Genomic DNA, 22,448 nt, shown 5'->3' on the forward strand with positions numbered 1-22,448 from the left:
ACACTCACTACCAGTGCACCATGAAAACAAATTCATTACCTTCAAACAATCAATTAAAGTAAACCATCTACCTTTTCTGGTGGTTGAAAGTTTTGAAATCGTTCAACTCAAAAATCAACTTTCTGTACACGCCCCCAGAAAGTGACGCCATTTTGCGCTCACTGTCAGACCCCATCGTTTACCCTTCTGCGATAAACAGAACGGGGTACAGAAGGGGTTCCTTCTCCTATTAAAAAGGGGCTACCTGTGCGTCATGAGTCAACCTGCTGCGAACAATAAAACATGGTTTAACTTGTTGATTTCTGTTCCACGTAACGCCCCAATTTAATTCTACGAAATAAGAGAAAGAGCCCAAAAAAAACAGGACTTAACAAATTGCCTGGAGGGTAGGAGAAGTTAATAAAAACGCTATATTGAAAGCATCAAAAGTCAAAATCGTGTTAACAGAGGGGGAAAATGAAAAAAAGGGAGAGAACAAAAAACCTCTACCCTTACCAAAAAAATTAAAACACTCAATAACAAATCAACAGCGGTGCGAAGCACTTCATCGTGTTAGCTCATATTACCGAAACCCCACTTTTTTCACGTGATCACGCTGAGTGCGTGTATAAAAAAAGGGTCTCACGCATTCCCCTCTAAGTATGACTTTACACAAACCGACCCCGGTACCTAATGAAAATCAATCTAAAACTAAAAAAAAAAAACTACCTTATTAACCCACACTTGATCTATTATGACCTCCCAGGGTGGTTGATGTGTGTCTCGTGGCACTCTTTTTTTTAGCGCTATCGATCGCAGGATCAATGCGTAACGCCCCGTTAAAGCGATGACACGGAAAAACAAACAACACACGCAACACCAGGAGGGGTTGTTTTTTATACTCGCGAGATGAAATTTACCTATAAAAAATCAAGCACAAATCACCAACAAGACGGTAAGTGGTGTGGAATTGAGGTTTTCTGAGGTTAAACCGCCATAGCTTTGCTGCCCCTGTAGCTAGAGGGATCAGATGCATTTTTTGTATGGTATGGTTTTGTTCCCTTTTTTGGTTTCATTCGTTTTTTCTCCCCCTTGTATGTCTCTCGTTCGGGAGGATTACTTCCGATGCACATGCACACACGCCTCACGGATTACGGATATGGGCGTTTGAGGAGGGTGTTTTTCGCGTTTTTAAGGTACTTTTTCTCTCTTTTGTGGTTTTCGGTCCAAGGGGAAAAAAAGAAATTGGATCGTTTTTTTTTGCCTTGTTCCTTGGTCCCTGGTATTGCTTATGCTGAATGAGTATTGTGTTGAGGTGGTGTGTGGTTTGGTTTCTATGATTCGGTTTGAACGATCCTTTGACAAGGCAATGGAATCGATGAAGATGCACTGCACAACAATGGTGGCTGAAAATTGAGATGCACATGTGCAACGGAAGAAAGGTGCACTAATGAGGTGAAAGAGATCTGCTAGAGGTGTTCTTTTGCAATGGAAAGGTATCGATCGAAATGTAAGATAGCTTTACAGTTTGTGGAATTTATTTATATACAGCACCTACCACAACTATATGGACAGTCGTTTTTTTCGCGATTACAATAACAACAGTGAAGGTATGAGTTGTGCAGAATACTATTTCATATCTTCGTATATTTTTTAAAATTTTTAAAAACATTTTTACACAACTTATTACGAAAAAACAATCTTATGGTCGTTTCAAAAGTATAAAGACATTTCGAAAATCAGGTTTTTTGTGCGTTTGAAATCGTTTAAAAATATCAATAACAATTTCAAGGAAGGTTTTGCAAAAAATATTTTTTTATGATTTTTGAATATTGTTTTATAACTTTTTTTAGTTTTTTTGAGTATAATTATTAAAATATAGTTTTTAAAAATATGAAAAATAATTTAAAAAAAAAGTTGTGTCTGTAATGCTTGTAATGATTTTGATTATGCACACCAAAGTATGGAGGATAACTGTACTAGTATTGGGCAGGTTAGTGCAGCAGTTTCACAGAAACTGCGCGTACACTTACAATTTTTATTATTTTTCATGAAAATGACGTTATTTTGAGCGATAAACTATCGTTTTATGTTGTGCTTTTTCTTATTTTCCGATTTAAATGTATTATTTAGAGATTTCGGCATATTTTCGGCAGCATTTAAAGTGAATAATTACTAGTTTTTCGTGATTCTAAAATTCCAAACGGGCTAGAATAAATTCGGCAACCATATCATATTTCATGAAAACCATAGTTTCATTATTTTACTGCTCAAGTAAAGGCAAAATCTCTATTTAAAAAAATATGTGACGAGACAATTTTCTACGCGTTTTTACATGATTTCATGATTTTAGTAACTCTGCCGAAAACAGGTACACTGCCAAAAGCTGGTACAGTTACTCTATAAAGATTTTCAAAAATGATTTTTAAATTGCCATGGGAACCTTATCAATTTAGTGAATAACAGCTCAAAACTGATTCGATCAAACAAAACCGACACAAAAAGCTCAACAACAGGTTTTTAGCAAACCTCAAATGTTTGCTGCTGTTACATAGATAGTTAAGGAATGTAATCCTAACCTGATATTGTTTTCCTTCCATCACCCACTTCACCATCGATGTTCTCTTCGACCGCTACAAAGACGCCCGTAAATGATGTGGAGGAAGTGCAGACAAATACGATATTGATTCGAAATGAGCCTTCCGTAATACTCTTTCCACATAGTACTAAACCGTTTAAGTCTCGAAAGCTTGTATAAGCCGGTATGTCCGCGTAGGACGTTACGCCAAGGAAGTTACAACAAGCAACAAAATCATTTCTGATGTACAAAAGCGAATTGATGGTTGCCGTGGAATTGAGTTGAGAGTCTCAAAATTAGTTAACAAATCAGATGATTTTATCAAATCCCTTATTACCAGCACACTTTTCGAAAGCACACTCTTGGAAATGCTATTAACCAAATTACACTGCAATTATGGCTAGAATTTCCTTTGTCTCAAAGTATGCGCCAACAATTTGATTCCAAGAATCACTTAGTATTTAACCACTTAGAACCACACAGGCACCATGCTGTCATTTGATGTCTCTAAACCACTAATGGTGCGGTCCCGTGGTACAGAGGTCACAGAGATCGACTCAATAACATGTCCGTCATGGGTTCAAGCCTGGAATGGATCGTCCCACCGAAGCAAGGATTGAATATCCGGCTGCGTGGTAATGGATTAAGTCTCGAATGCTTGTATAGACCGGAGTATCCGCGTAAGACGTTACGCGAAATAGAAGAAGAGGAGGAAGAAGAAGAAGGTACCAATACATGACTGTGATAGATTTTGAAACTGTTCAAAATAGGTGCATTAAACAGGAGCTGTTAATTTATAAAAAATAAATTTGTTGATATGTATGAGTTGCCTAATGAAGGTCATACGTCGTTTGAAACTTATAAACCAACAGTCACCAATAGAACTCTAAAATGACATACAACACCTAAGCCTAGTTATGCATCAAAGTCTTCTAGATATATATGCCATATTTCATTTAAAAAAACATATTTCATTAAAAAACCTGAACAGGAAGCATAGTGACCCAAACACTGTGCCATCCTACAAAGCGGATTGGGTGTGTTTTGTACGAAACTGCTCAAGTCCTATCACACTATAGTTCAATAAAAAGGTTCATTTTATAGCACCTACATGCGGATTACAGCAATCATTTTTTCCCCCTAGTTATGCCATGATCTATGCCTCCAAAATAATCATGACCATTGATCGCACGATCACGATCGTTAAAGCGAAGGATTTCTCGTGTTAATTTCCGGTATCAGTTACCACCATCATCGAAAGGACGTGCCATTTACAGTGTCTTGACCGATTTCCAAGGACAACAAAAAGAGAGAGAGAAAAAAACTTCTCACTTTTCTACCAGTGTTCCATCTGTGTGTTTTATTACCATTCTCCCCCTGAGCTGTTGTTTGTATTTCCTGCACAAAAAGTGTGCACTGTAAAAAATAGAAAAGGCTATGTTGGGCACCTTAACCCGACACACAAAAGATGCGGCAAAGATGTTTTTGGAAGGAAGTTTTGCAGCTCTTTTTCCTTCTTTTTTTCTCTCTCTAGAATGTACAATTATGGGTCTGATTGTGGCAACGATTTTATCAGATGTGTTTTTTTTCTCTCCTGTATCTATCCACACACTGTTCCTCTACCTTTTATTGTTCATTGGACATTGTTTCCCCGAAACTCCTTTCCCGAACATTGCCAACCAGTTTTAGCAATAAATTGAGAAGGAAAAGAGAAAGAAACAAAAAAAATGCAATCCACAATTAGGTGGAAGTAAGCTGGAAAGATGATCTATAAATAATCGAGCCATCTTCAGGGCTTACAAGCTTGACCTTCCCGCTTCAACTCGGCCCGGTCTGGTCAATCTGGCGCAAGCTGAATCAACGCACTGTGCATTTTTCTCCCTTTTCCCTCACTGCCGTATTCTATTGGAAAAGATCCTTTTTTTTGTTGCTTCTTCGATGGACAGAGTTTGCACCGGGCGCAAGCAAAACCGTACAGCACACAACAGGACATCAGGACATCCCCTCGGGTCATCGATTGTCTCATCGGCGCGTTTAAAGAGCAGAATGTCCCAGCCGTCTGGACGCACCTCAATCGGAACTGCATCGGGCACCGTTGCACCGAAACGAAATGTACAGCTTTCAGCTGCTGACCGTTGGCGCGCGGATGGCTGCATATGTTTGTGTCTCTGCACGCACGGGGACGGATTGAAAACAAAAAAGGGACTGTCCAGCACTCTGTCTGGGCTGTCTGATAATTGTCCTCGAGTTGTCGCAGAAATTCTGTCGTTTTTTTTACCTCAGTCACACTCAAAACCCCGTTCGTTCGATTTTCGTACCCCCACGGGCATGGAGATCGATGGTGCCATTAATTGCACATCTCTGTTGCGAGACTCCGGGCATAAAGTTAAAGACCAAAAAAACAAATGATCAGACAACGCTAATCCTTTCATGCAGACAGGCCGAGCTTAAAGATGACCCGGGAGTCTCAAACCGATGGGCGTTATATCACAACAAATCCAAGGCCAGATGACAACGATACCATTGCCAGCTACTGGACAGTGAGTGTGTGTTAAAAATGTCAAATTAAAAGTTATTCTGACTCAGGTCAGTGAGAGAAAGAACAAAACCAAAAAAGAAGGGAAGCCCTCAAAGCTTGGTGTACGATTTTTACGATCTTTACCTTGAGAAAAGGCAATCCTTTTTCCGCCCTAATCCCACCCTAATCACCGAAACCGTGCAATGCTGCAAAAGGATGCTGCAGGCAAATTCCGTCCGCCGGTTAACCCCTCGTGAAACCTGGGATCTCCCCCGGCATCGGTTCTCAAAATCGCACCAATCGACCGACGCAGGGGTAAAACAAGAAAATAAATAAATACATAAAATAAAACAGTTAATTCTTTCGGCACCAATTCAATGCACTCCCTTTTTTCACCATACGCTAATGCCGTTAAGGGATGGGCTCCGCAAGTCTCCGGAAGGCTTCGGAGACCGTTAACGAACGACATCCAAAGGTGTCGCTGTCTCGCCAGTGTCGGAAAACAAACACACACTAACACCCTGACGGGTCGCAGCAAGGTAAGAGATAACAATGCAAGACAACAATTAACAGGGGCAGTAAAACAAAAATCACATCACCTATCGCCTGCCAACGGGTAGTACGGGGCACACGTTGCTTTTACCTACTGATAATGAGCATACACATCAAATCAATCGAACAAACGGGAAAGTGGTACCTGTTTTTTTCAACTTTTGCAGAGAGATTTTTTCCTCGTCACAGCCTCAAAACCTAACCTGCTCGAACAGCCCCCAAAAACGGTGACTTTTGTTGCTGCTGTTAATTGCCAACGCCGTTTGGTTACATTGTTTTATTGGACTAGTTGTTGACTTTTCAGAATTCGTGACGGAATGACTTTACTAGGGTAGGGAGGGTGGCGGGTGCAGGGAAATTAAGGAAAGAGTTTCAAAGGGCGTAGTTTGGGCGGGTTTGATGAAAGGAAAAGGTTACCTAGAAGCGTCCATTGAATCTATTCTATTGGGGTTTTATTGGAGTTTTTTGTGCTATGCATTTGAGAAGAGTGACTTCAGTGCTGCATAGGACGGTTGCTTGAGAATTAGTAAATTTCTTTGGGAAAGACATTATTTTTGTGGAAAACAAAATCCTTGAAAAGTGTATTGAAAAGGGAAAGTGATTTTATTTTAAAATGATTGGGTTCAATAAAAATCTTTGCATGTTAAGAAGGCTCGTTGCTTACGGAGAGACAATTTATGGTTAAAGACTTCCTAAGATCCTCTTTTGCCTTATTTTACTTATTGTAAGCCATAATTCAAACCAAAATTACCAAAAAAGCTAAACATAGCTTCTCTTATGCCCAGATGCTATTGAAAACCTTATTCCATTCCACATCTCTTTCCGTTCCTAGCAAACATTTTGTCGGAAGACAATGCTCTTGAGTTAAATGTCAACCAAACGAGACGACACTACCTTAGACAAGTATTCACTTCTACCGGACCACCGGAACTCCGATTTCACCCACTAGAACATGTGATCGTGTCCAGCTGTGTTTACGTTATCCTTTCACGGTTCATTCTCGACACTCTCACACACACACACACGCGCTCCACAACCCCTTCCACAAACAAAGCGGCCATATTTGATGCAAACACGCGCCTCTGTTTGGACTGCTGCAAACTGAAGGAGAACGATTGCTACGTCTGTAGGTCCTCGAACCGGGAAAAAGTTTTCCACCACATCCAAACCAGAAAGGCCGGCTGAAAGGTTTCACGCGAACGGCGGTTGACGAGCGCGTGCGCTTGCGTTTGGTTTAGCGTTTCAGCCAAAAAGCGCGAAGAAATCATCCTCAGAGCAGTAAAGGCAAGTAATTTGAGCCGAATATACATCGAATGGTTGGCAGCTTTTGGGTCGGTCCGATCGGAAGCAGGGTTTAAATTTTACATTCAACCGTATTTTCTCGTTCCTAAGCATCGTTCCGAATGTGACGCATAAACAAGGCACATTGAGGGTGGCTCGAAGTCTTGGTTCCTGTACATTTCTCTATTGCTTCTATGCATCTCCTTTCTCTTCCGTTGTTACTTCCGCAAAGAAACACGAACGGTGATTGTTTTGTGCCCGTTTGTACGCGAGCCCAGCGATTGTTGCTAGCGAAATAATGAGGGATGGATGAGTTTTTGTTCCTGGGCCTCCTCCTTCTCAAGAGCAAGCCGTCTTTCTAATGCCAATTCATTGATTCAGTACTAACAAAAAAAAAGGAAATAATTGTCAATGCAACGAGAAGAGAGAGAGAGAGAGAGAGAATAACCACTGTAGAATTGTCCAGACATTCAATGCAAGCTTTTTTTTGCATTTCTTTGCACTTTTTTCAGGTTTGGCGCTGGCTGTACGAAATCTGCAACAATGTATACATTATTATGACGTTTATGCTTCTTGCATTGCACAAAAACGAAGAGACGGATCACAAACCTACTGGATCCGCTGGATTTTCTTTCGAGCGGAAGAAAAAACCCAAATCTCCGAATGAAAGAGTCCTTCAACACGAGCCAAAAAGAAGCATGGTAGACGAGACAGCCGGGCCGATCGCCCGGGAGCACCCGCAGCGATCCGGAGAGGACTTTGGGTCAGCTTAGTAACCAAAGATGCTCAATTTCAAAGACATTATGACCCCGGTCACCTTTCACTTCAGCGGTTCAGGGGGGAGATCAGACCCCGAGTAAAGATCATTACTCTTCGGTGACGCTGCGCAAAGAAGGAATTGCGCAAAAGACAGCTTAGGTAGGACCGGGGTCGGAGCAAAAGGTGCGCAAATGCAGTTTTGCGCACGAGTCACTCTTGAACCGAGGGAAGGAATGGATGATGTTTTTTCTTTTTCTTTTTGTGCCCGAGCCCGCCTTTTTGGTTGGCAGGATTGATGGTTTTTTTGTTTGGCTTGCGCAAGACCAGGGCCACCAAGACGAGCGATCCTGAGCGGGCCCAATCTTGATCGAACAATCGACCGCCTCGACAATAGCGATCTAATTTATCGAATCAGTGTCTCGTGGCTGACTTTTTGATAGCGATACGGTATGTATGTGCGTGTGTTGATTTTTTTTTGTTGTTGTCCGTTGTTGCCCGTTGTTAGCTCGAGTTAGTCTCGAGAGCTTTTTAGCCACGGTTGCCGCCACCGTTTTATGATTAATGATCGCGACCAGTTGCCGTTTGTTTGTTTTGTAGAACGATCCAAGAGCATGCGGGAGTTGAGAGCAGGAAGAAGGTTTTTTTTATCTTTTTTTCTGCTTCGAATTTGAGTTTGGCTAATTGAAACTACGCAGTTTGTGCGGTTTTGGTGTGCTAGGAAAAATCGAAAATTCATGACAGGCACTGTTTCCTGCTTTACTGGTGCCATGTGTTGGCTCTCGGCGGTGCCTACAGTAAAGGACGTATATTTGTTGCATATTTGTCATGGCGGTGGTGGAGGCTGGCGTATCGAAACGATGACTTGCACCGGCATGACTCATCTGAAAGCTTCTCGAGGCCGTTTTGCTAGTTAAATAGTGTTTAAATGGTGCTCAGAGATGAGGGCATATGTTACGACGTTGCGAGACCAATGATAAACAACAATAATAAATATTTGTTTTAAAATCATTTTTAATTCGTTTCATGTTGTTTAAATCGAAACTCTAGGATCAATACAAAAGCTTAAACATTTTGTTAGTCAAACAAGATATTATGTAGTGTTTTTAATAAAGTTTTTTTTAACTATTTGCAAAACACTTTTAAGTAATTCCTTTTAAAATAACGTTTTGCATAGAAAACGAATTAAATAAACGCATATTTTTGAAGACAGAATTGCAGAAAACATTCTTCAATGTTTATCACATTAAAGTAAGCATGAAAAAATAATTCTGGTATCGTCAAAATTACCGACTACACTATGTGCAGTACGAATAAAACAATAAATAATCTAGCTCGTCATTTCCTGGAGGGTAAAAGTTAAGCAAATATGCAAGAAATCATTTTAAACCATGTTCAACTATCTATTCATCTCCACTCTTCTCCGAACGAGATGACCCCTTTTCGCCAGATATGACTACTCAGGCTATTATAACATACTTTTACATCAAAAGAAAGATAAACGTATAACAATGGAGGCCTTATTTTTGTTTAAGAGTCTACAGTCTTAACGAACAGGTTAATACGTCCAAGATACGGGTAACCGACCATACGATGAGTACTGATGTAGCATATCTACTATACAAAACATACCAGAATTAAGAGAAACACGGAACATACAATATAAATTAGAAACCCACTTTCCCAAACACACCAAGAGCATAGCGTAAATTGGAACAGTTTAGGCATCATAACCTAAAGCAGGAACAGTTTATGCATTATAACTCAAAGCAGGAAAGTATATACATCTAAAAACCCAAAACATGAACTTAGTTACAAGAAGTATCGTTCTTGTCAACAAAAGACAACCGGAACTAGCTTAGAGAAATATAAAATAACTTTTAAACATACATCCCGGAATCAAATGTACGAAATCCATAACTTCTATTAAGTATACATATACTCAATATATAGTATACCATGGCAAGATTCGTTCGGACTGTCAGGTTAGGACTATACTTTTCCTACATCAATCGACTTCTCATTTAAAGAGTTATGTCCTCCTATCCAAGGTAAGACTTCTAGACTCCACCGTTTCCAGGAAGGGAAATCTCTTAAGAGTTTCTACGATCGCGTGAACGATCAAGTGCCGATAAGTTCGCATCGAAACAGTATCCATCTCAGTTTTGACTATTTCGGCTAGACCATGACCTTCCTTACCGATTATTGAAGGCCACCCTGGCCAGCGCGAGGTCAAAGTTACTACATAGCGACCGTATCCATTATCAAAGTTATGTAGTTAGTAGTATATGGTCTTTGTTATGCACAATGTAAGTTTTGTTAAAACGCCCTATTTTCAACAAGTAATTAGGCTTTCTGGTGCCGGTTTGGCGATACAGTAATCAACTCGTACGACTTAACAATATGTCCGTCATGGGTTCAAGCCCCGAATAGACCGTGCCCCCATAAGTAGGATTGACTATCCTGCTATGTGTAATCAGTAAGTCTCTGAAAGCCAAACCACATTAGTGGAACATACAGGCCCACAATGGTTGTTGAGCCAAAGAAGGAAGAAAAATGAGATATTAAGAGCCATTTCTGGTATATCGGTATATAATTTACCACAATAGGCATATACGTCCAACTGTCCTCTAAAAATATCCAGGCCGAAAACCAAAAACTGGAGTAACACATTTTGTTTAGCAGTGGCATTAATATATATAAGAATTGAATAATTGATTTATGTATCTTTATGTTTTTTTTTTTTATAGCTGCGTTTATTTTTCCTACTTCCTAAATTTGCTCGATACATGTTTTGAAAGTTTTTTCGTGATAGAAAGAAGTGTAAACATTGTGTTTATTTTTTATTGGCTTTAAGTGCTAGTTGAAATGTCTGCCTACTATCGAATAATCTTATTATTTTAAGGTATCAAGTTAAGCACAGCTAGAAAGCTAAGTGGTTTTTTTAACTTTGAAGTTTCTTTAAAAAAAAATCGTAGCATTGATTCAAAATGTATATAGATGGTTATATTTGAAAACAACTGGTACTAATAAAAATATGAAGCAAAGTATAGAAAGAGCTATGCAAATACATGAATATCGAATTATATGAAAATTTCATAAATTCCATGTAGGTCAACCATTAACATCTGCACTTTTGCAAATGTTGTACTTTGCCACAGTGAAAGAAATCACACTCCATGGCTTCTGAATATAATAAAAACCACCGCAATGCTTGTCCACCGCCAATCTTCATCAATGAATGCAATCGTAATTACAAAGCTTAGCGAAGAAAAAAAAAGAAATCGAGCCCAAAATCAGATTACATTCGGCTAACGTGCCGGATTAGTTGACCCTTCGCAATGAATTCGGCCGTTCGATCGAAATGTCTTGCGCGCCATTGCGCACCGCCGTTCGCCATTGGCGCCATTCCCGTCCAGCCGTTACGCACCGCTGACCAATCAATCGCCATTTCACACGCGCGCACCAATAATGCGCGCTGACCATCATTGCGCCAACATTGCAACGCTCGGCATGGGTTCCTCTGTAATCCCCGGGATGCGTGAATGATTGCAATTGTAATAACAAAAATTTTCAAGACGATTCTTTCGCATGCATTCAGGCCGTGCGGAATTGGCCGTGCCCCTTCTTTTCTAGGAACTGTGCGCTGGCCGAAAAATGCATTTCAAGCGACGAACCGTTTTGATAAATGGTTAGCTAAAGTGTTTGGAGGAAAAATGCAACATTTTTCCTAAAGCCGTTTCTACAGCAGCGTCTGACCCCTCGGTTCGGCTGACCGGGTTGGTAATTATTGTGCCCCTGTGATTTTCTTCCGGCAGCGGCAGCGTTTTCTTTTGTTCCGGCTCGCCCAACCGAAATGGTACAGTTAAAAATGGAGCATTTATTTGAGCGATTTTTCAGCGCGCCTAGTCTGCCGAAAAACCCCGAAACTGTCATCGGAAGGTTATTTATTTGCATGTTTTCATTGCGAACTTTGTCACCCCAGTGCCCTTTCGGGGCCGTCCCCGGGCTTAATGGTCCGAGACCGCCCGACCGGGCCTATTGTTTCGCCCTGACCTGACCTGACCCTCTCGCGCGCTGTGGTCGCCCGGGTCGGGTGAAAAACTTTAAAACCATGCCCCGTTCTGTAACGTTTCCCATGGTTAGGGTGGCGATGTACTCTACTCCCTTCCTTCAGGGATGCTGCTGCTGCTCGAAAAACATGGAAAAAAGGCTTTCCCGCTTTAACCTTTAACGGTCAACGAGGGCAATGCGTGAATGCGCTTGACCCCTGCGAGGTTTTTCGCGCTCGTACGCAACCCTGCCAAGCTGGGCAATGGTGCCGTAATTGTGACGAATTCTCCCGGCTTTTCGGAAAAGAATGTCGGTGACCTTTTTTCGGTTTAGCGTGCTGACCCCTGAGGAAGTGTCGCAGCCGACGGGCTGGGAAAAGCTTAGCAACCACAACGGTCAACCGGTGGGCGGGAAGGAAGGGCAGACGGACGGGAAGGAAAAAGGAACGATTTATGATGCACGGAATGAAGAATTTATATTTGCAATTGGCTTTAATTGGATCGTTTGCATCTTTGCCATGCCGTTTCGCTTTTGTGTTTTTGGCGTTTGGCGCCCCGAAACATTACGAATAGTGAGTGAAAAATGAAGGACAATAAACATTTTTACGAGCGAAATATATCATTCGCATTGATTTTGGATACGTAGGGATGAGCTTTAAAATATATCCTTCGTCCTAGATATTCGAATATGATTGCATATTTATAGCGGAAGGACACAATAGAACGTTTCCGTTCATAGAAGGTTGCCAAGACATGTGAAAGCCTGCACTGTAACAAGCAATTGCAGCGTTGTCCGAAGCCAATTCTAATTCTAATTATAATATTTATCTAAAATGATAAAACTGGGAAAAATAATCGCAAAACGTTGCATAAACTCCTCAAAACAAATTTAATAATTCAAAATGATTCTTCTGCTCATTCTCAAACCAGGTCAGCCATGTTGTTTTCTTTGAATTGAAATATTTCACGGTGAAAAGCGTCCTCTAGCGGCAGCTAGTGGTGCTAACAGCATTGATGTGGAGGCACAGTGGGATCTGTGCAGAACAAATAATTATTTGATTTTGAGGCTGTATACATTTTTTAAAATTACTTTCTGAGTGGATAAATTATAAATATATTTTGTAGTTTTTTTTTAATTCAAAACGCAGCTTGTATATAATTTTTTCAAAGTTATTTTAACTTTGGGTGTTTAATTTCCTATTTTGATCATCTTTTAAATACTTTTTAAACAACATTTTAAGATTATTCCCGGAAATTGCAAATTCATCCAGTGAAAAGAGCAATTTCACGTACGCCAAGATGGTTGCCATCATCTTGCATTAAACGACACTCCCTCCACCGGATCGCGAGCTCTTATGGGAACGTGTCGTGCGAAATACCTTCAGAATGGCATTATAACGCAAAAAAAAAACCCCGGCCTAACTTGTCGGTCGGTCGGGAAGTGCTTAATGAAATACTTTCGAACAAGTCGCAACGCCCGTGGGACAAATATGCAGCTTGCCAGATCGGCCTCCACTGCACCGAAGGACTTTGAAGGTGAAGGAAGTGACACAAAGCATCTAAAGAGGAGGGGGAAACGGGATAAAGAAGCTTCACCCATTCATTCAGTACTCGTTCCTCTACCAGCAGTGCAAAGCCCACACGACACCGTTTGCCAAATGCACACTGCACACGTTAAGAAACTTTCAGCCCCGGTTGCATTCTCGTGGCGTTGGGAAAGGGAAGGCAAGCGACAAACCCCCACCCCGTAATAGGATTGGAGCGTGTACAGGACGGTTTGAAGGACGAACGTTACGAAGTTGAGGTAAAGTTTGATCAAAAGTTTCGGCTTGCAAAAGATGTCGTTGTTCCGATTTCGCCTCTTTTGCTTAGTATCCATCTTCCCTCCCAGTCTTTTCTTATGGAAAGAATGTTCTCTTTAAAAGGGAAATGGCTGTCAATTCGCTTCACTGCCGGAAATTTCATCCACCGCAACAGGGAGTGCCATTGAAAACGGCAACCAAATTACAATACTTTTTCACGTGGGGCAAAGATAGGAAATAGGAAAGGCTTACAGTGTCCTTGCCGGGGGAAGTTGTCACTGAAAGCGATCCAAATGGTACATTTCGGGAGTAAATAAATCAGCTCCCATTAAAATGAATTTTCTCCAGTTGTTCACATATGAAAGGGGAAAGAAAAAGTGCTCCTACAAACAGGTCGCTATGGCTAATCTGAGAAGCAACGGCGTACGGGAGCAGCTGCAAACAAAACCATCGAAAATTAGCTGTTTACATTTAAACTGGTAGAACGGCTTTCTAGCTGCATTTGTTCACATAGACACCAGGAGGAGCGAGAAGTAGATCTCCATTCAGAATGTGTTTCCTTTTTGTCTTTGCAAACCACACAAACATGGACAGCGTTAGCTTTTCTATGTTGACTCCTCGCTTTCGGTGAACAGTAGTTGGCTGCAGTTTGTAGCAAAAGTTAGGCGAAGGTGAATTTTTCCAACTCGAAAACAACTTAAGCCATATACATCGTACCACACAGCCCAGGCAGGCAATAAACTTTTTTATCCTCCTTCCGAACATACCGTTCCGTACCGTACGACTCCTTTAATCTATTCAAAGTGAACAGAGGGACAGTTTTTTTGTATTCTTTGGTAACGCTGCATAGAGCCAGCACTATCAGGCGGTGAGCATACTACTGCTGGCGGAGTGGATTATAAGAAAACCAATTACCACCGGATGGTGGGTTTGGTTGGGTTCTTTTTCTTTGCCACTTTTCCATATATTTAAAGGTAACGTGCTCGCTAGGTTGAACAATTCTCGCTGTACGAAATGTATGCCGATTCCCCCTTACCGATTCAGCAGTTTCCGCTGCACTTACCCTGTACACACACAAGCTGGGAAGGAAACGGTGGAAGCAGCCGGCGGCTTTAGCGAGTAATTTGTGATGGTTTAAAAAACACTTCACTCCACCCGGTAGATGGAAACTGGGACAAAGTTCCCAATCCAACAAGACCAACAATCCCGTAACATATTCAGCTTCGGTGGTGGTATGTTGTGTGCAGCTTTTTATCTTCAAGGACACCTCTATTAAGCTGCGCCTTAGATGGTGCCACAGCAGCGAAGAGGAAGGCCACGTGTGTGCAAGGCAAAAAACTTTATCTCACATCGTTACTTAAAGAACACTCCCCCTGCACGGGCATCAGCAACGGGCATCTTGCGGGATGGCATCGCTATCGGTCCGTTGCGATCGGTGCTGGCGTACCAAGACCAACTGGCCCGGAATCTTATTACGAGATACGAGATAATTAGATTAGGATACCTCTCTAAGTAGCATCATTCTGCCGGTGATTGGTGACCGCTACTGGTGTGACACTGCCCTCCGGGGGCCACCAGACCGGCTACTGGTAGCATAATGTTATTTCTTAATATCGCTGGGACGGGCAAGATTTATGCGGGCACTAAGCTGCATCCGCCAGCATATACACGGTGTCGTTTGGAAAGTTCCGAGGAAAGTTGCATTTAGGTTTATAATGCGTATGGGGATGATACTTAAGCACATGAGATGAGTTTTGTTACTCAAGCAGGGCACACACACAAAAAATGCAAAGTTTTCAAACACAAATGGATCAGTGACGCGTGCGTGTCTGTGTTCTGCTGAGTAAAATAAGCTTTAACTGCATTGATGGACAGGATGCACTGATAGTGTCGTGACAAGCATTCGATGTTCTGCTCCACTGATCCATAAGTTCAGAACCAATACGGGTAACAACTGATTGTGATTGTTTCAACAGTTATTTTTTATGAATCAAATGGACAATCAATCAAATTGGACAATTATCATTTACTTATTCAATATGTATATGTAAAATAAAAAAAATTAAAAAAGGATGTAGTTATACAAATTACATGAGAACAAACATGAAAATAGTAGAAGAAATACAAAAAATCATTCGATAATGAACCAAATTTGTTCTCCAATTGGATTATTGCCACATCAGATAAAAAATACTATTCAACCAATATTTGAACAATTTACAGGGTTTTACAAGGCATTTTGTAATGTTACCTGTTATATTTTATCGCTCACTTCGCAGCACTTTTCAAATGCTGATTATTGGTGATTAAAACGAGTTAAAGATCAAATTACTCCATAGGGATGTTAAAATTTAATTTGGGCGGGATAAATTTAACATTGCACCACTCCAAGTACGCACTAGAAGTCAAAGTAAATATTCTGAGCGACAAAATATGCAGCGCACATTGCAAAATGGCTTGTAAAATTCTGTATAACATATTGGCTTTAACTACACAGGACATTGTTCTGAACAGTTATTTCTAAAAATTATGTTTGATTACAGCAACGATGGCATAATGTCAATTGAGTTGTTTTATAATAATTGAACCTTTTTTTCGACTGCAGAATATTTGTCATACTGATATAAACATTATTGTATCATATTTCTTTTATCTTTGGAGTACTTGATGTATACAATTCTATGCATTCTACACGCTGCAGCTAGTTTGCATCGCCAGTCACTAAGTGTTTGCTACGTCTGGAGTGCCTTACGTTGCAATATCTCTAAAAATGGTGTACAAATGTACGTGTACTATCGAAAGTGTATGCAAGTGTCGCTAGAATTGGTTGGGTGTGTGTCTGTGTTGCGTGTGTACTTTAAACCGACGTGAAAGTGTAAAAGCTACTTCCTGTGTGTGTTTATGTGTGAATGTGTAGTAACACGTGTGCAGGTAAAGGTGAAGCTGTCTATCGCTTGTACCCAGTGTGGAATTCGCCGAAATAATCGCAATGCTAATGAACGATCCAAAGCGGTGGCTTAGAATCAGAAACGCACCCCTTTTTCTATTTCTCCAGCATCCTATGATGGGAGAGAGGAGTGTGTATGTGTGAGTGTATACCGAGAGCCGAAAGGATTAAAAGCCAACGTCCAAAGTCAAAATGTTGCCGCTCAACCGGAAACTACCGGAAAGCCCCGGAACATTTGCAAACCGTGCCGCCGCTGCTCGCGCGCGTACGCCTTCCTGTTGAATGCACCGTGTAAGAACAATTTATCTTTTCGATGGCGGTGTCGTATGGATTAAATTTGGAATTTGTCCCCGCTCGAAAACGTTTCGGTAATCGCAGGCGATTAAAATCTTGAAATTCCACAGCTGGCAACAAGTAACGGCGCTGTGTTGGTGAGAGGTGAGTGGTGGAAAGCGTTACTGTCGCCCTTTCTGTTTCATTGAGGCTTCATTGAGGGAAGGAGAGGCGTTTTAGATTTGCTAGCAGAGTAGTAAGTACGGTACAAATGACATAAAGCCGTTGGAAGAAGAAGGAGAACGAACAGAAAGAACGAAATAGAAGTGAAAAGTGACCGAGTGTATGGACAAACAGCCATAAACAAAACGGAAGTGACAAGTGTGCAGAGAAGTGTGCAGTGGCACCGTGTTTAGGTGAGTGTGTGTTTACGTGTTTGTGTGCGCGTGTCTGAGTGAGGCCGTGTGCTAAGATTCATTCTTTACTGTTTCAGCAATTATCACACTGCACTGCGTTTTGGAGGGTTTTTTTGTGACGCCGTAAAAGCTTCAAATCAGAATCGTGTTAGCTGGTGTATCAAATTAAGTATCAAACAGCGCAGCCTCCTATCAATACAGGCTTGAACGAGTTAAGGGCAAAAGCAACATACAGATACAGAAAAAAGGGATAGACAGAGACAGAGAGAGAGCGAGAGAGAGAGAGACAGAGCCGAGAGCAAATATGAATTGTCGCGTAAGCCGATTCACAGTAATTAGTTGCAGTAATTAGTGAAACAGTAAAACTCGTTCGAGTGAGTGGCGCGATAAATCGATAAGTTGATCAAAAAAGAGTAGATGAAAGTAAGGAAGGAAATTAAAGTACTGAGTTTTGTAAAAGAAATAGAGGAAAAAAGGTGTCCCTCTTCTGCACGGACTTACCGGTATATCGTGTGAATGAGGTAAATGATCTCCTTTTCGCTGTGGTGTTGGAAACGGTGTGAGCAGAAACGGTGGAAGTTAGAGCCTCAGGTCGTTTCGAAGGAACGGAGAAACTACTTACCCTATGCCTATCTAGTGGATCACCGTAGACGTCTCTACCTCTCCTATATACAAGTTCATCGTAACGCGTTCTGTCCTCGGGGAAAATTAATTCCCTTATTTCGGTCACTAACGTATGCTGTGTGTGATGAAAAGGTAAGTGGCAACGTGCCGTTGCGATTAGGAGAAGAATGGCCTCCCACCCTGCTTTGCTTGAAGCTTCCGCGACAACACTTACCTTTTCGGGTGTATCTAACATTTCTAATAAAACAGATACGAAGGCCTCTATGGTCATTCCTCTAGCACCATATTCCGCTATATAATATGATAGGTTAGCAAAATGATGACGAGGTAATAAGGATCTGGCTTTTTCTTCAACCATCGCTGACACCGGACATTTCCTGCGCGTTCTGAAAGGAAAGCAGCACACGCAGTGAAGAAGCAGGCGTTCGCCAACCGTTTTGGAAGTTGAAACCAGCGATCTTACCTGACACCGGTCGGGCTGTAGGCGTCCCACGGTTCCGGCTCAACGGTGGTACACGAGTGTGGCACTTTCCCAACGTCACGGACCAGCAGCGACATTCGTTTGTGGAACTTAAATTGACTAACAGCCTCGTCATGGGTAACCTCCATGAATGATTGACCATTCACTTCTAAGATTTGATCGCCGACCTGCGGAGTGGAGAGGAGCAGAGTAGAAGGGTCAAAGAAAACAGTCAAGCTCCGAGAGGGCAGCGGAAACTCACCATCAGTCCTGCCCGGTCGGCAACACTGTCCTTGTCGACGCCGGTAATAAAAATTCCTAACCCGTACTCGACCCCGCCCCGTATCATCAGTCCGAGCGACTGGCCGGGCTCTATCAGTAGGTCGACTCTTCGGACTCTGCAGGCGAGGTTTTCGGTTTTTGTTTTATTTTCATTAGTGCCGATTATTTTACGATCGTGCGCGCCACCGACGATTTCCGATCAAAAGAGCGAAACGGGGCAAGAATGTGGAATAAAAGAGCGAGAGAGAAAGAGAGAGAGATAGAGGGTGAGAGAGAAGGCAGGCGATAAATTTTAATTCCGGTGCGATTGCAGTGGCACGATGCAACAATTCCCTGCCGAGACCGAGAACCTCCCTCATTCCCCCCATACAAACACACACACACACATAAATTCCTTGGGGTCGGAGAGGGATACGGCACACTGTGCTGTGAATAGAAAATTACTTCCTTGGGCGCATAATTCGGAAGGCGGCTAGGGAGTATGTATGACCCACATGGATGGCGCACACTCGGGGCGCTATAAATCGTTCGCACTGACAGGGACATGTAATGTTTAATCTTCTTTTCCGGGGAGCGTTTTTTGGGTGGAAAATTGGAAATAATGCACCCGGAGTGTTTGTGCGACGAATTGAAATTCATTACGAATCCTTGCAATTTGCACGAGGCAAATAAATTCAATTTTAGAATGTTCGTACTTTTTTGCAAGCAAGGCCAGTGAATAGAGGTCACTAGAATGTGGAAATGAAAGGTTGTTTTCTGACACTTTCTAGAAGGTAACTATTATTCTAACAGCAAAGTCAAACATCTCAAAATTGTCTAATCGATTACAAATATTTAAATGGTACAATCTGGTTTAGTGTGCTTTTGGAGCATGTTAAACATGCAATTAACAATGACCAAACTTATAGGCCTGGAGAGAAGGCCTAGGTAGTTGTGCTACAAAATCCTTAAAATGGTATTTATTCATATGAATAAGCTTTAAGCTGACACTTAATGAAGATAAGATACTTTAGTTAATGTATAGAGTATTGTTCTGTCATTTGGTTTCCACATAGTGTTAGTTGGGTAAAGAAGTTGGAATTTGTTTCATTCCAGGTTTACAAGACTAGCAATCAATTTTCCACCTTTGAGAGGAGTTAGTGTTATGCCATGCTATAGGGACCGTTGCCTGTTACTAGGTCCAAACGCATGAACATCGTCGTTTACGCATGAACATCGTCACAAAGTTAATAATTTATTTTTTTGTCAGCAAAATTGTTAAATAATAAATTGAATGTACCATCCGTGCTAGGAAAGCTTAACATTTATACACCTGCTACAATCTTTCCATGCAAACTATATGGAACTAACGATCCTGTATTATCAATAGCAAGACAATGTAGCGACTGGATTGATCATTTTGACTTTAACCTTTCGACAGATTCGTATAAGACGAGCTTTTACTACTTTTAAAGTCGTTGATCTGAGGATTAGTTCGAATTTAATTATAGTATAGTTAAATAAGTTGTCGTAGCGCAGTTTCATAAGCTGGACGAGTGCTTGAATAAATTAAATATAAATTATAGATTATAGACTATTGTTTTTATAAATAAAACATACTTTCATATTTCTATTACGTAAACTTGATTTAACAAATCATTTAAAAAAATAATTAAAAATATTAAAACATACTTTCATATTTCTATTACGTAAACTTGGTTTAAAAAAATATTTAAAAGATTAAAATATACTTGGTAGTTATTCTTCATGATGTTTCCAGTTAAAATTTTTGAAAAGAGCAATGCGAATAGCCTTTGACAGTCAAATGCGACAGTGAAATAAATAATAAACATTCTTTTTTGAGTTACAATTGGGAATAATTATAACGGATTGCTTTGTTGGTTATAGTAGATCTTTACCGATTTTTTACACCTGAACTTATGATTGTGTTTGTACATTTGTTGCAAAAATTAAAGAAAAAATAAATAAAACTGTACATAAAATCATGAATTGTTTCGTGTGCTCTCTATTCGCAGCAAAACAAATGAAAAAGTTTAATTTATATCTTTTAAAAAAATAAACAAAAAAACATACAAACGCTGAATAGAAATGCAATTAATTTACGGAATTTTCCATTCCCCCGAAGAAGGTCGTGTGCTATATCTAAGTTCATGAATTAAAAATTAAACTCAATGCATTCCATGCGCTTCTTAGCGCATCCTTTTTGCCACCAATGCCACCCAATCTATCCTCTCCCACTGCTCTCTATGGGTCAGAAACGAGCAGCCACCATCCGTAATTAGACCACGAACCGCAAGCCGCCCGTAGTCGTAGCGCACTGCTGCCCGATCATAATTCATATTTGATGTTTTTGTCGTCCCCCCCCTTCAAACCCCATCCAACTTACCTATCACGGCGTTCCGGTCGTCGGCCCCCGTACTCGTACGGTGGTGAGGCGGGCCGGCCCTGCCGGTCCATCCAGGAGCAGGTTTGGCGGTTCGGCGGCGGCGGATACATGCCGGGCGGCGGCGGTACAAGATCGCCCGCCACGCGGCTGCCCCCGGGGACGCCCGGAGGTGGCCCGAACCCGTGCAGTGGGGCGGACGAGTTGAGCATCGAGGCGGCGGACGGCGGTGCCCTTACCGTCATGCTGATTTGCCGCGACGATTTCAGAATCTGCACACATCTCTGGTTTGGTGAGAAAAAAAGTATGGCAATAGGAGAGAGACAGACGTCTAGTTGAGAGGAGGAGACTAAGGAAGGAAGTGGAGAGAGGGGGGGGGGGTAATAGCAAGATAACAGAGGTTGGGGGAGGGGGAGGTAGGGTAACAAAGGACACATAGCTAACCCATAGCGGTGAAAAAGAAAAGAGAGACAGTGGAGGAAGCAAGACACATTTCGGGAAAGAAAGCAAGCGGCAAAACATCGATAAACTAGCGTGTGGTGCATGACAAAACGGGGAGGGAGGTAAGAATAAAAATCGAGGAGTGAGTAAAACACACACCCTCATAGACAGTATATATCCTTAAAATGGGAGCAAGTGGTCATTTTTCTCGGAACGTGAATGCACTGGAGAAAATTTTCAATCTTCTCAAAGGGAACTGATGGAGTGGAAAGAGAGCTTTGAATGTAATACATTTTTATGTAACGAGCCACAACAGAGCTGCTACAAGCACAGCGTGTGGGCACTTTGCATAGCCACTGTTGTCGCGCTCAATCGTAAATCTGTCTGGCATTCGTGCTGCGTGACAGGCATATTCCATTTGCTTAACGGCCAGCTACTGGCCACTGAACCAGTTGTCGATCAGTGTTGCACAAGATGCATGTTAAAACAAATAAATGTGGAGGAGGATGTTTTCAAACCAGATCTGCTTGTTTAATACGTGTGAGTGTGTCCAGAACATAGGCGACTTTAGTTTTAAATTACCGTACCTTTAATCATCTGTGGAGATGTTAGAAATTGATTGTAAATGGTTTCAATACCTCGTGTTCTTTTCTAACTTTACCAACGATACTGTAGAAAGTAACAAATTAAATGAACTTAAATGATGAAAAGAGAAAATTGCGCTATAAAATAAGTCTATAGAATTAAAAAGACTTTACGTAATCCATCGATCGTCAAAAGTGATGTTTATGTTGATTGATGTTGTTTTAAGACAGTGCGTAAAATAACTTTACTGTTGATAAGGTTTTATTGCAATGTATCCTCTTCAATTTCATTATTTTGTAATTTTATTTGTTAGTTTTTTTTCCACAATAATTTTACAGCGACAATCCTACATACATAATCCTATTTTTGGCGACAAAAAGGCACAATATGGTTTTATTGCCGAAAAACTAATATTATTACGCACTGTGTTTGAAGTAAATTCTTAATAGACTAAATTGAGTTATAAATATTATTCAAACGAGCAAACAAAACATTTAAAAATGTCATTATTCAATAGCG

General features: G+C 41.2%; 1 protein-coding gene across 6 annotated transcripts in view; it reads right to left on the minus strand.

The window, feature by feature from the left end:
• Window positions 1–22,448, minus strand: part of LOC120900409 (whirlin) — a 97,550-nt gene that overhangs the window by 33,477 nt on the left and 41,625 nt on the right. For 5 of the 6 annotated variants that reach the window (XM_040307371.1, XM_040307370.1, XM_040307369.1 and 2 more), the window contains exons 7-12: window positions 20,907–21,187; window positions 18,501–18,636; window positions 18,242–18,426; window positions 17,993–18,164; window positions 17,777–17,893; window positions 17,656–17,694 (exon numbers count right to left, since the gene is read on the minus strand). In XM_040307371.1, the coding sequence (XP_040163305.1) occupies window positions 17,656–17,694; window positions 17,777–17,893; window positions 17,993–18,164; window positions 18,242–18,426; window positions 18,501–18,636; window positions 20,907–21,187 (930 nt within the window). The remainder of the gene's footprint in view (window positions 1–17,655; window positions 17,695–17,776; window positions 17,894–17,992; window positions 18,165–18,241; window positions 18,427–18,500; window positions 18,637–20,906; window positions 21,188–22,448) is intronic. The other variant, XM_040307374.1, reaches the window with a different exon arrangement.

The sequence above is a fragment of the Anopheles arabiensis genome, chromosome 3, assembly GCF_016920715.1.
Source record: "Anopheles arabiensis isolate DONGOLA chromosome 3, AaraD3, whole genome shotgun sequence".
Lineage (NCBI taxonomy): Eukaryota > Metazoa > Arthropoda > Insecta > Diptera > Culicidae > Anopheles > Anopheles arabiensis.